General features: G+C 39.0%; 1 protein-coding gene across 1 annotated transcript; it reads right to left on the bottom strand.

Moving 5' to 3' along the window:
• Positions 1-8329: 8329 nt before the first annotated feature.
• Positions 8330-15180, bottom strand: pgam5.S (PGAM family member 5, serine/threonine protein phosphatase, mitochondrial S homeolog; the record flags this gene model as incomplete). Its single annotated transcript, NM_001088987.1, is given in 6 exon segments — positions 8330-10045; positions 11358-11488; positions 11598-11686; positions 12022-12147; positions 13270-13448; positions 14917-15180. Coding segments are annotated over 6 exon segments (828 nt in total). The 3' UTR covers positions 8330-9894.
• Between the last annotated feature and the right edge of the window lie 246 nt (positions 15181-15426).

Here is a 15426-nt window from a genome sequence, read left to right as displayed (position 1 = left end):
TACTGAAATAAGAAACTTTCTAAATACAATCAATTAAATATTATGTATTGTTTCTGAAATAATCAAGTTTATGTTCACTATTCCCCTCTCAGCATCTGTTTCTCTTCATTCTGTCTTCATGCAGGAGTTGGGTGTCAGATATTCATTGACAGTTAGAGCGAATATATCTTATAGGGGGGCTTCCTTTCCTAGCAGATGCTTTAGGGCTCACTCAAATAACTGATTCCAGTACAAACAAAACGTAACAAAATAACTGCCTTTTGCACAAATTCTGCGTGTAGAGAGACATGATGTCTGGGGATTTCACTAGAGTGAGCTCTAATACATCTTCTAGGCAAAGGGAACCCCCTATAAGATATATTGGATGTAACTGTCAATGAATATCTGACACCCAACTCCTGCATGAAGACTTGATTATTTCAGAAACAGTACTTTGTATTTAGAAAGTTTCTTTTTTTCAGTATGCTGAAGCTTATATTAAATTTCCATTTTTGTGAAAGTTCCCCTTTAATACATAGAAGAGTGCAGGCTCCTGAATCTGTGGCAGATTTAATTGAAGTTTGAGTCCACTGCCAAGAAACTGCCCTCTGTTGTGCCTTCTCTGTGGGAACCTTGAATGAACATAGACCTGCCTGTGGCATTGCTGTAATCTGGAGCATGATAGTACGGCTTTTACTATAAGGACATCTTTTTAATGGGGATTATCTTGCAAAATAAAATATAAACTGCATCTCGGGGCAATAAGAATTTTTATAAATCTTCACATGATCATTTCTAATCCAGTTACTTCCCCTGTCTCGGCAATCTCTCTGCATGCAGCTTGTGTTTGAGTGTTTTTCTTGATGGACAAGTAGCTCTACTACATCACTGGTACAACCTTACTATACCATATGTATGTCAGAAAGAAATGATTGACACTAAGGGGCAGATTTATCAAGGATTGAATTTCGAAGCAAAAAATACTTCGAAATTCGACCATCGAATTTAAATACTTAGAATATCGAATTCAAACTTTTCTCATCGAATTTTGGTATCCTGCAGTCGAAGTAAAATTGTTCGGCCGAAAAATTTAATCCTTCGAATGGAAGATTCGAGCGATTTTATCGTACGATCGAACGATTTTACTTCGACTTCAAGAAACTTATAAAAATGCTGTTGAAGGTCCCCATAGGCTAACGTAGCACTTCGGCAGGTTTAATTTGGCGAAGTATTGAAGTCGAAGTTTTTTTAAAGAGACAGTACTTCGATTATCGAATATTCAATCTATTTTACTTCGAATCGAATATCCTATTCGATGGTCAAAGTATCCAAAAAATTAATTTGAATTTTGAATTTTTTTACTTCGAAAATTCCCTCGAATTCACTTCGACCCTTGATAAATCTGCCCCCAAGTCTGCCTATAGTGAGAGAATGGTGGGAGTGGGGAATGAAGATCAACTCGAGGGTCTTCATTATATTTAGAAAGTTTATTTCCATAAGTTGAAGAGTATATTATATTTTTGTTTCACGATTATATTTATATTAAAATCCCATACCCTACATAGACCCCCTCCCTGCTCTCCCCCCCCAGCCTAGATGGTACCCTCTGTAAATGCTCTTAACTTACCCCTCATTGTAGATTTGGCGCATTGGAGTTCATGGGCACCATCTTCCTTTCTTTGGTAATCTTCAGTTCTTCTTCCGACGCTTCGGCAATTTTCGTCCGTTCCGGAGCAAGTTCTCCTTTAAACAGTTGCAGGCAAATGCAGATGAGGTATCACTATATAAAACATAACATCTGGAATGATTGACTTCCCAGACCAGTCAGATTCCCTTGGGCTCTGATACTTAGGGGGTTATTTACTAAACTCCGAATGCAAATTTTTTTTGGAATTTACTAAACCCCGAGACATCTTAGTCCTGTCGAGGTTGTATATAAGTCAATGGTAGAATTTTTTGATGTGCGCTCGGTTTCGCGCAAAACCCCGAAGATTCAAGTGAAAATTCCAAAAAAAAAAACACCTGTGAAAATCGGATGAAAAAAATCCGAAAAAATCATGAAAATCTGATTTTTTTTTTTTCCTGCAAAGCAAATTTTCAGAAAAAAGTAATAAGTCAGCGTAAAAATCCCAAGTGGATTTGATCAGCGTTTGTAGCAGGAAATAGTGAGATAAATTCAGACTTTGATAAATAACCCCCTAAGTCTACTGGACCATAAAAACTTGTTATAAGGGACTTTATCAGTGAAAGTGTAAATATCACTGCAGCCCTTTTTTTTTTTTTTTTAACCATTTTGTTTTTAAATGAAAGTACCAACATATGTGTTTATTGTATAAATCTTTGTGGCTTAAATATTTACGGATCTTAAAAATGAAGTATGTTCTACGCTGGTTTGGTTAATGGTAAAGCAATTGTTCACACAGTTGGTTCCCAAACAAATATACATGGTTTTCTCTCATTTACTTCACAAGCAACTTCCAATGACACCTGTAGAAAAGGTTATTAAATATGCGGCCATTCATATAACAGAGCTGAATGTAAATGCATGTGTCCTACAGTCACACTAAACTGCAGCCAATCATAGTCTGTCCTTCTGCTCTAGGAGCAATCCTGATCCACTCGTCATTTCTACCAGCAGTCTCCCTGTGCCTTACTACTCTGACAACTCTTAATAAAAGCCAACTTTGCACATTTTACTCCACTTGGAATGTGAATTGTCTTCTGTTTTGAGGTTGTGCGAGGGAAAAGTCTCTGTCTACCTGTATGAATTTGAATTACAATAGAACCCCCATTTTACATCGCCTGATTTTAAAGGGATCCTGTCATCGGAAAACATGTTTTTTTCAAAATGAATCAGTTAATAGTGCTGCTCCAGGAGAATTCTGCACTGAAATCCATTTCTTAAAAGAGCAAACAGATTTTTTTATATTCAATTTTGAAATCTTACACGGGGCTAGAAATTTTGTCAATTTCCCAGCTGCCCCTGGTCATGTGACTTGTGCCTGCACTTTAGGAGAGAAATGCTTTCTGGCAGGCTGCTGTTTTTCCTTCTCAATGTAACTGAATGTGTCTCAGTGGGACATGGGTTTTTACTATTGAGTGTTGTTCTTAGATCTACCAGGCAGCTGTTATCTTGTGTTAGGGAGCTGCTATCTGGTTACCTTCCCATTGTTCTTTTGTTTGGCTGCTGGGGGGAAGGGAGGGGGGTGATATCACTCCAACTTGCAGTACAGCAGTAAAGAGTGATTGAAGTTTATCAGAGCACAAGTCACATGACTTGGGGCAGCTGAGAAATTGACAAAATGTCTAGCCCCATGTCAGATTTCAAAATTGAATATAAAAAAATCTGTTTCCTCTTTTGAGAAATGGATTTCAGTGCAGAATTCTGCTGGAGCAGCACTATTAACTGATTCATTTTGAAAAAAAATTTCCCATGACAGTATCCCTTTAAGTTTTCCCTCATTTTACATTGTTGTTTTTGTGGTCCCACCTATATATTATACATATTACATTTCCCTCATTTTATATTTTCAAAAACTCTAATTAAGAAAAAAACAAAAACTCAAATGTAAAACTATCGGAGTGTAAAAGCTGACGAGTTCATGAAGAAATCAATGGGAGTTTTAAAGTTTGTAAAGAAACAAACAAATTCAGGTCTTTTAATCCTATAAACTTCAAGGTTTTTTTTCATTATTGTATTCAATCAAGGTTTTTTCTCATAAATAAGCAAACATTCAAGTTTTATTCAGATTGTGAGTTTATTCAAAGCAGGAAAAACTGCTAAACCTCACAAATGAGTGAAATTCTTCTAGCACATTTAGCAGTTGTGTGTCTGATTCACACATTCATGTCTGCAACTGTCCTTAACTTTCTGTTCATGATGAGAACTGAGTACAGTGGAGTAAAATATATCTGTGGTACCTGCAGTTAAAGCCTGTGAATGAGAGACACTTGCTTGACGCTTGGCAGAGGGGCTGATTGAACACGGACTAAAGCTGAACTTGAGAAGTGGAGCAGAAATATTGTACATTACATCTGGGATTCTTTACCAGCCCAAGGCAACCACAGCCCTTTAGCATCAGGGTAGGACTACACAGGCGTTTTTGGCACAATCCGATGCGCTGCACAAAAAAGCAGGCGTCAAGTCGGATGGGAGTGAAATAAGGTAAGTAATAGCATTGTCCGATGGTGTCGCAGCGTCTGCATCCAACAGCCGTGTCACGTTGGCTCAACGCTACAACTTCATCTGACGTTTGTATATCTTACCTTATTTCCGTTGCATCCGACTTGACCTATGCGTTTTTGCGCAGCGCATCGGATCACGCCGAAAACACCCATGTAGTCCTACCCTTAAAAATCTGTGTCTCCAAAGATGCCCCAGTAGCTCCCCATCTTTTCTTCTGATTCACTGCACATGCTCTGTGCTGCTGTCACTTACTGAGCTTAGGGACCCACTCAATATACAGTACATATAGAATAGAAATGTCACAATATAAGGCTGATTAGAAATTAATACAGATAATTACTACATGCAATTAGCATCAGAATTTAATAATCAGCCCTTTAAGCATCAGCTTATATTACAGGCCAACCTCCTTTTTTTGCTTGTAAATTTGCAACGACCCCTAAGCTTAGCTTCTCAACAGCTGCTCACAGCCCACTGAGCATGTGAGTGTCACAGACACTTTCCAAGATGATGACCCCCTGTGACAAGTCCTGGATCATTGCTGCTATTGACAAGCTGAAACTTTAGGCTGGTGCAATAAGTTCAGTATATATTAATTTTTAGGGATTAGTTCTCCTTTAAAGGAGAAACAAACCCTTAATAATAAAAAAAAACCCTACCCCCCAGGCAAATGACCCTAACCCTTTACTTATCCCTCCGTGCAGATTCTGTCCAGCAGGGGTTCCCGGGCGCCATCCTCTCTTCAGTAATCTTTGGAATGAGACCGGTGCTTTGGCAATTTTCATGAGTTGTTACGAAACAGAAAATTGCTCCAACTGCACATGTGCTGCTTCGCTGGTTTCATTCTGAAGATAAGTGAAGATGGCGCCCGTGAAAAGTAATGAGTTAGGGGCAGGGCAGCTAGGCTGGGGGGGGTCTATGTAGGGTAGGGTTTGTTTTTTTTATTAAGGGTTTGTTTCTTTAAACTGCAGTTCCATTATAGTTACCCGTGGCAATCAATGATCATTTAGCTTTTAGTAGACAACTGCAAGTGAACAGCACATATACTGGTACATCAGCCAGTCTCTGGGACCTTGTGAAAGTAGAAGTCATTATTTTCCACAGTTTCTCCTTTAAATAGCAGACCTTTTGGAATAAGTATTCTGTTAAGATTTTAGATTTGCACCAACTTAACTGTGGCCCTTATCTGCACAACAACGCCACCATCTTTAGTTTCATTCCCATCATGGATCTCAACTGGGAACATGAGCAGATGCCCAGCATTAAAGTGTGCTGCTTGCTGAAAGCCAAGATGGACGTTAGGAACAGCTCTGTAGCTCTGGACATGTAACAGGGGCGCAGATAAGTTGGGGTCCACTTTAAATATTTGATATATTTCCTCAAAATTATAATACTGCCTCATTCATTAAGCAATGAAAAAATAATGCAAATGTAAGGTAAAAACATGTTTGCCACCTATTTTATATTGGCTACACAGTTTTGTTCTGTTCATAAAAAAAATCTACAGAATACTATTCTGGTTATACAGAAAATAAGGCTTGTACCCTGCCAATAGACTGCTCTTCCCCCAACACAGTCACTGCAATAGGAGTGAATGGAGCTTGAAGGAAACAATGCACAGCTGACAAGCGGCAAATCATCACAGGGAGCTTCATCTTCATTTGAAAAATGTCATTAAAACGGTTTTTCTAAATGTTTGTCGTTTAATGACGTTTACTAGAGTGCCTGAAAATTCTTTCACCAAAAATTAAAAAGTGGCAGCTGAGCTGGAATTTTGGCCGATTTGTGTGTGTAAATATGGAGAGTGTATGTACTTCAGTTTTAACACCACTATTGATATGAAGCGGATTCATATTCCAATTATGTATAAATAATGAAGTATATTTCATTGTTAAGAGTATTCTTATCAATAAGTACTAACTTCCATTTAGTTGCATCACAAAATCTACCCCTTTTAAAGGAGAATTTAACCCTTAACTAAAAAAAACCCTACCCTACGTAGACCCCCCTCCCTTCAGCCTAGCTGCCCCCCCCATCCAGGGAAATGCCCCAAACTTTTTATTTACCCCTTGGTGCAGATTCAGGGATTGGAGTTCACAGCAGCCATCTTCCGGGTCTTTGGTATCATGTGACTGAGACCGGCGAATCAGCACATGCGCGGTTGGAGCAATTTACCGGTTTGTGACAACTGCGCATGAGACAAAATGGACGGAAACTGCAGAGGTGCCGGAAGAAGACATGAAGACTAGGAATATGGCTGCCATGAATTGTGATCCCTGAATCTGCACCCAGGGGTAAGTAAAAAGTTAGGGGCATTTCCCCAGGGGCAGTTAGGCTGGGGGTGGAGGAGTGAGGGGAGTCTGCATAGGGTAGGGTTATTTTTTAGTTAAGGGTTGAATTCTCAGATAAGATGTATCTTATAGCCACAGTCCTCAGGTATAACAAATGTTTATGACCCCTGTACAGGCTGGGCATCCACAACATAAAAAGATTAAACATAAAAATGTTGATTTTCACGGGCAGCCAGTCACATGAGTCTGTGTTAAGTGCTGTGTTCAAATAATGCAATGGCTCATTCTTCTACTCTCCAAAAGAAGAGGTTCTTTTTTGCCTTCAACTAGCAGTCAGCAGGTTATATATTGAGTTAAAAGGTTGAACTTAATGAACGTGTGTCTTTCCAACCTAACTTACTATGTTATTATGTCAATGCAAAATGTAAATATGATGATAAGATGCACAAGCACAGTTTATAGGCCAAAGAAACCGTGTATCTCAATATGAAAAGTGTTGATGTAACAGCAGAAAGGATGCAATATATACACACAACCTAGAAATACAAAAAAGCCCACACTCCGTAGCTCAAACATCAACAGTGAACACACACAGGTTACACATAGACACAGTAAATGAGTCCCTGGGCAGTAACACAGCAAGCAATCAGTGAAAGGCCATTGTTTTACTACCAAATTTGCCCATTGTTGATAAAGGAGCCCCTGTGGCCCTTTAGGATCTGGTCACACGAGCAGATTCGGGGAAATTAGTCGCCCCTCTTCTTCTGGGCAACAATCTCCCCTAACTGCCACCCCCCTGCTCTCTGCCGGCTAAAATGAAAATCGCCTGGGGGAAGGCACACGCTGAAACTTTAGGCGACTTTGGAAAATGAAGTGCCGCGTGTACCTTCCCCCAGGCGATTTTCATTTTAGCCGGCGGAGGACAGGGGGAAGGCAGTTAGGGGAGATTGTCGCCCAGAACAAGAGATTTGTCGCTGTGGCGACCTCAACACAATATGGATCACTTTCCAACACACTTTTCACTTAAGTTGTTTTCAGATAGTTCATCAAAAATAGCCTTTTTTTTTCAATTATTTTCTATTCGTGACTGATATTTATTCTAAATCAGCTCTGGGAGGGGGTCGTCGACTATGTAACTGTTGATACATTTAGTTGATACATTTGTTATCTTTGTCCCTGCTGAGCAGAATCCCTGAGTTTCATTAAGGGTTAAGTCACTCAGGGAGATTAGTCGCCCCATTGACAAATCTCTTTTTCGGGGTGACAATCTCCCTGAACTGCCTTCCCGCCTGCTATTATGAAAATGGCCAGCGGGATGGCACTTGCGGCGGTTTGCTTTGGCGCTCACAAGGAAACTTCAGGTGACTTCGAAAAACAAAGTGCCGTGAGTGCCATCCCGCTGGCAATTTTTCATTACAGCCGGTGGGAAGGCAGTTCGGGGAGATTGTCATCCCGAAGAAGAGATTTGTCGCCGGGGCGATTAATCTCCACAGATCTACCCATGTGCCCTGACCCTAAAGGCAGCTGTTAGAATTGATACAATAGTTGCTAATATTACAGATACTGCTGAGAAATGTATCAACTAATTGTATCAACTAAATGTAGCAAATTGTAACAGGTCAGAATCTGCTCCTGGATCACTGAGCCGCAAGTACCAGAGACAAGAACATTAAACATTAATTCAGAAAAAATTCTTTTAAAAAATGGAAAGCAAGTCTTAAGATCAAGTTACCGTTTAAGATCAAGTAACCATGACCCAAACAATTCTGAAGGGGGGAAGAAAGAGATGCAAGCGGAGACAAAAAAAAGATGGAGGACAAGGTGAGAATGCAGGGCTTTTACAATACTGAAACCAAAGCACATAGAAATAATGTTTCATCCATGGTTCATGTTTATTGAAAATTTATTAAAACTTACATTTACTCTCTAAAAGTGGCCATAGACATTAAGCTTTTTCTCTTCCGAAACGACCAATTCAGGTGCGATCTGACAAATCCGTCAAATTATCGCGGGAATCGAACGATCGCGCATCTATCGATTTTTCATCCAACGTTGGTCAGAGAATTGATCGGCCAGGTTAGAAAATCTTCATTGGTCACAGTGAAATGTATCTATTGTCCAATCGTTTGCAGGGCCAAGCAGTTTTCCTGGCTTCAACTAGACAACATTACTTGAAATGGTCTTTTTAGTTGATGGACAAATCGTACATTTAAACGATCATCTGACGATAACAAAAAGATCTTTTAAAAGCTTAAGAGAAACGTATGCCTCCAACAGTATCTCACAATATCTAAACTTATCACACAGGTGTTTCATGGCGACACAGGAGAATTTCATACCCAGTATAATCACCAGGGGACTTCTAACCTCCAAGCAAGGAGATATCCTTTATATTCCCTGTAAAGTCTTCCAGATTATCAGTGTATCCCTCTGCCCCAGCCCTGTACAATGGAGAGCACTGGGATACAGTATTAAAGCCGGACAATTTATAACACTACATGCTACCCTAATCCTAGTTTATTCCACACGGTTCATGTCAAGTTAAGCCCAGATAAACTGATAGATCATTCTATACACAAAAAAACCAAATACTTTAAAAGCAGAATATATACTAACCCAAAAGAGAGGTAACTGTGCCACAATAAAAAATGAAAATCTGTCTCGAAACTAAACATGCATTAACTAGAAATGTGTGCAATGATTTATACAATAACCAAATCTCCTATGAAAAGTGAACTTTAAAAAAGGTTCAAGTTCCTTAAAACCAGCCCTTAACAGTATCACCAACTTCAGTGCTTCACTTAAGCAGCTCCTTACTTGAGAAGTTGCCTCTAATCTTCATTGTGATTCATCCATTTTGCTTTCAGGCCAACATCTGATTGTGTTGTAACGAAGCCTACAATTTGGGTTTTTCCACAGCTATTAATGATGAACATTTTATGCCCTATTATACACTAGTGCCATAACTAAAACACTGCAATGACTTTCTGTTGAGGGTATTTGTGCACCCTTTAAAACAATGGCTCATAATTTATCGCTTTGCTAATTCTTTATGATACATAGGCCACACCATTTCTGTTAATCAGCTACAGTAGTTTCTATGGGTCATAGCAAACGTGTGCAACTTCTGTTTAGCAGCACATTAACTACAATGCCTTGGCTTTCTGTGCACAATATATTCTGCTGAATTAGATGCCTGGCAGTGTGTTCCTTAGATATCTGCCCTGTGAAAACGTGTCCATACTGGAAATATATACAGCAGTATAGATCACTCAGTAGAAAATGCTTGCAATCTCTCCAGCAAAGGAATGTTAAAGTCCAGCCCAGCCCAAGAAATAAGGCACAGAACTGGCTAGGTGCTGAACTGTGCAGCATAAAAATCTCATAAGAATCTTCTGGGCTGGCAGTGGGAAAGCTTCAAGGAAAGGGGGTTGCCCCTTATGTCCGGCTAATTTTTTCAGCAGGCATAAACCCAGAGTCACCAAGCATCCTGATAGAGACATTGCCATTGGGGCGGATTACCAGGTAAGTGATGCTGCCATTGTTAAGGGAAATGCGGAGCCAGGCCTCAGGAGGGAACTGTAAAGCTCTGTTGGGAGAGAAGAGCAGCCAGTATTAAACCATATAAAGAGCAGATAAAAATCGATATCTAAATATGTTTCTGTACTCAATCATGTGACTATGTTCATTATTTTATTTACAGTTGTGTTCAGAATAATAGAACTCCGAGATCATGAAGTGAAGCCAAGCTATCAGCAAGAAGCCCCCGCAAAGACCGATTGCTGAAAAAAAGACGTGCTGAAAAGGTTACAATTTGCCAATGAACACATTAACTGGCCTAAATAGAAATGGCACAACATTTTGTGGACTGATGAAAGCTAGATTGTTCTTTTTGGGTCTAGGGGCTGCAGACAGTTTGTCAGATGACCCCCAAACACTGAATTCAAGTCACAGTACAATGTGAAGACAATGAAGCATGGTGGCACAAGCATCATGATATGGGGATGTTTCTCATACTATGGTGTTGGGCCTATTGATCTCATACCAGGGATCATGGATCAGTTTCAATACATCAAAATACTTGAAGATGTCATGTTGCCTTATGCTGAAGAGGAAATGCCCTTGAAATGGGTGTTTCAACAAGACAACGACCCCAAACACACCAGTAAATGAGCAGCATCTTGGTTACAGACCAACAAGATGGATGTTATGTAGTGGCCAGCCCAATCCCCGGACCTTAATCCAATAGAAAACTTGTTCGGGGACATCACAAATGCTGTTTCTGAGGGAAAACCAATAAACACAGAAGAATTGTGGAATGTAACAGGTGCCAGAAGTTGGTTGACTCCATGTAACACAGATGTGCAGCAGTTCTCAGAAACACTGATTATACAACTAAATATCAGTTCAGTGATTCAAAGGAAAGCATGTATTGGGAACACTGCACATTCCAAATCCAAAAACATCATAAGTTTATACAGTGAATGTATGTGTTTGTAAAGAAGAATACAGACACTGCTATTTTTTGGAACAGCCTAATATTCCCTTTTCTTCACTTTCTGTATAGGAATAACACAAATTTGATACATTTATCTTCATGTTTTTGGATTTGGAATGTGCAGTGTTCCCAATACATTTGCGTTTATGGAAATAAAAACCAATATAAGGATTTGGAGCTTTATTCACATTTTTAAACCCACTGCTATTATTCTCAACACAACTGTAATTCTTTAGCAAAATACATTTCTGAAAAGATAACACTTTTTCACTATAAATTGAATTCTAGTTGAATAGTGGAATCTTAAAATAAGTTTCACAGATCCAAAGTATAAGCTGCATAGTAACATTGAATAGCAGCACTCCTGTGATAAAAAAACCCCCCAAAATAAATAATCTGTTACCTGCATACTACATAGCGAATAACATTGGCGTGGCAGATCAAGATCTCATAACTGTCTTCTTCCTGCTTGGGATCAGCGCGGTGAATGAAGTGTCTGAATGCAGCCTCAATCCGAGGGCCATCCTCATAATACTGCTTAAATGAAATACAGTTTCATCAGTAACTAGTTAAGAACCTGAACTGGGTCATATACCCTTCTCCAACCAACAGACATCACAGTCAAGGCGTCTCAATTTCTTACCACAAAATCCGGCTTCCAGTGACAAACTTTGGGTTCAGGTCTTATGGGAGCTCCTTCCCGAAGCAAATCAGAGCTGGATTTGTTCACATCTGCAGAGGGTATGCATAACATTGTGTTTAAATGAAAGTTCCAAAAAGCACAGATCTGAATATATCTCATGAACCAATGAGATTAGGAATGAAGTGTGCCGGCATGTCCTTCACATTATGAAAATTTAGCTGATGGTTTCCCACACACACAAAGGAATGCCAATGTGCAAGAAGATGTTCAGACCTTCTCTCTGTATTAGAATTTCATCATACGATCGACACTAGCGTTAACTAAGCTGTTGGCATTTCTGATTATTTCTACCAGAGCTGATTGAATATAAAAAGATGATCATTGTCTTTTGAACAGAGAATAAAACAGACATTTCAGGCCTCACCTGGCAGATATTTGCTTATGATCTCTGTTGTCTCTTTTGCTCTCGTCATTGTGGAGTAAACAATGTGATTGTATTTGTGTCCTAAACTTGCCAGTCGCTGCCCTGTGAGATCTGCCTGCTCCCGCCCTTCAAAGCAGAAAACAAAGACTGGTTATATTATGCTTGCCTGGTAGGAGGGTAAATCCCATTGTAAATTCTCAGTATGCCTAGGGCAGATGCAGAAAAGATGAACACAAATATAATGGATCTGCAGTTGTTTTACAAAATACTTAACACCTACAATCACCAACAAGTAAATAATTGTTAGCAATAGTAAATACAAATAAGGCTAAACTCCCAAGAGTTGCACTTCCATGACCACAGGATCAAGCTGCCTGGGTGAAAATGTAGAGGCAGGCACATTTCTGTAGAGGTTTTTAAGGAGAGAGAGAGATAGTGAATAAAGTACCCCTGTTGTAAAATATAAGGATATTATAAGTCACTGAGGGGTTCATTACCATACGGCCTTCAGCCTTATGCTTTTATACAGGTCATAGATCTCTGAGGTTACTTCTAATATCCTCATATTTTGCAACAAGCGGTACTGTATTTATTATAATTCACAAGTTTGAGCGAGTCATGTGACAAAAATGACATCACTAAACTCCGTTTATGACGGATGACATGATTAAAAGCCGTTTATTAGGATATAATTTACAGGATATTCATGGCTTTTGTCCAGCATATGTATCGCACACTCGCTTGGTTAATTGATAAGACACAAACACACACATAATATATATATATATATATATATATATATATATATATATATATATATATATATATATATATATATATATATATATATATATATATAGATTTGCTCATAAGGATCCGCACACCAAAATTCTTTCATCAAAATTCAGTGCTTTATTCAGTACATAGATCCATGTACGATCTATGTACTGAATAAAGCACTGAATTTTGATGAAAGAATTTTGGTGTGCGGATCCTTATGAGCAAATCTATATATGAATTTTTGGACCCTGCACCCACAGGAATTACACTAAGTCCGGTCTACAGAGTGCGGTCGTTTCACACAGACTATATATATATATATATATATATATATATATATATATATAGTAAATATAAGTGCACACATGGCATATATACATACATTTATAATTTTTATTGTTTTCCCTTGTCCTCTCCAGAATTATGTGAAACATTTAGCAGACCCAATAAGGTCAAATATTAACGCACCAAGAGGTGTAAGGACCCTGTCAAAGTCAGTTTTTCCATCCAGTTTGTACTGAGAGTGTCGGATCAGAAAAATATGGCGAGTGGCTTTAGGCTTGTGCTTGTTCAAGTGAAGCTGAAGTTCCTCCTCCCCAGTCTCCACATTGATTTTACTCAAGTTGACCATAGATATTGGCTCTCGACTGTTTAAAAAAAAAAGAAAAAAAAAGGGGGGGGAGAGAGGGACATATTTTAAGTTGGCAAGGGCTGAGTATGTAAGGTCCAATCACCGTCAAATGAAAATACTATTTTTCACACATACGCCTATAAACTATTTTTTGGCAATAAATATCCCATTTTATTTAAGAAAAGATATTTTTATGTAGTTCTACAGAGATCAACAAATGGCATTTCAACCTTATTCCCCGGTATAACTAAAACATTGTATATATAACAGATTCCCCTATGTAAATGATTGCCCTATAAATCGATTTTACTTTCAGCGGCTGTTCCTGTGAAATAAATAGGGATGCACTGAATCCAGGATTTGGTTCAAGATTTGGCCTCTTTTGGGAGGATTAAGTTGAATCCAAGTGCCCGGCTGAACCAAATTTTGAATCCTAAAAGTCACCTAACTTTTTGTCACACAGGGAAGCTAGAAATTTTTAACCACTTGTGGACCGCTTTAACTCTTCTATGCCCTCATTTGCATATGCAAATTAGAGTTCAGATATGGTTCGTTATTTGGCCGTATCTTTCATAAAGGATTTGGCCGAATCCCAATATAGTGGATTAGGTGCACCCATAGAACATAATAAGCAACAATGGCATATTCTAGTGAAAAGGGCAGTATTCCCAGGAGCACAATGACAACGTGACCTATAATTAACTTTTACTGTAGATTAATATTTTGAAAAGAACCTTTTTATTGTCAGTATCACTTTGAAACAATGGGCAAAATGTATGTTATGTAAAAAGATGTATTTCCAGTTGAACAGAGAGTATACAGAGGGGTATACTGCTGGGTGGTTTACCTTTAAGTTAACTTTTAGTAAATTATAAAAAGACTAATTATAAACAACTTCTCAATTGGTCTTATTTGTTATGTTTTTTTTTTAATTATTTGCCTTCTTCTTCTGATTCTTTACAGCTTTCAAATGGGGGGTCACTGACCCCATCTAACAAACAAATGCTCTGTAAGGCTACAAATGTATTGTTATCGCTACTTTTTATTACTCATCTTTCTATTCAGGCCTCTCCTATCCATATTCCAGACTCTAATTCAAATCAATGCATGGTTGCTAGGGGAATTTGGACCCTAGTTACCAGATTGTTAAAAACTGATAACTGGAGAGCTGAAAGCTAAATAAAGTAAAACCCTTATGAAAACCAATTGCAGATTGTGTCAGAATATCACTCTCTACATAATAACTAAAAGTTAATTCAAAGACCCCTTTCATGCATATAAAACCCTTTGGTTATCTCTGCGAGCTGTTCCATTAATTGGAACTGTTTATATTATTTAGAAAGTCACATGGCCCCTCACTAAATCTCTACTATTTTCACGTGACGAGGCTCAGCAGGGCAAAAGAACCATCCCATCCCCGCCACAAACACTCCCATTGCTGTGACTGACAGCATACGTTTGCGCAGGCGCACAAGGAGTCTCACCGGTCCCAGTTTCTGTCCCATTGCCCAGTTGCCGGCGGCGCTACGGATAGAATTTCCGAGTCTGAGCCTCCTTTGCTTTTCCCCGCCGCCACCACACCCAGAATAGCTGCCGCCGCTGAGCCACCGGCTATCAGAGCCCTACGAAGATACATTGGCAGCTTATGGATCTCACACACGTTCTCAGACGGAGAAAGCGGCACGCTAAACCGAAAGGCAAGCTGGGAGTTGGAGTTTCCGCTGCACTGAGATCACGTGGTTTCCCACCCTCCAATCAGAAATTTCATTCCTCGTCATTCTGTTTAGTTGCCATGGGCAGGCACTGTGCCACTGAAACCAGGGGGACTCCACCCAAAAACAGTTCATTTTGTATAATGCAACATAATCATCGTTTCTTTAAATTATAGGCAACTTTCCAATATACATAATTGTTACAAAAAGAGTCCCTGATGTTGAAGTTATTTATCAATGTAAATATATATAAAATTGTTCTTGTAGTTGCTGTATTTGTTT

The sequence above is a fragment of the Xenopus laevis genome, chromosome 1S, assembly GCF_017654675.1.
Source record: "Xenopus laevis strain J_2021 chromosome 1S, Xenopus_laevis_v10.1, whole genome shotgun sequence".
Lineage (NCBI taxonomy): Eukaryota > Metazoa > Chordata > Amphibia > Anura > Pipidae > Xenopus > Xenopus laevis.
The sequence above is the reverse complement of the archived record's forward strand: the minus strand, read 5'-3'. Positions and strand labels throughout refer to the sequence as shown.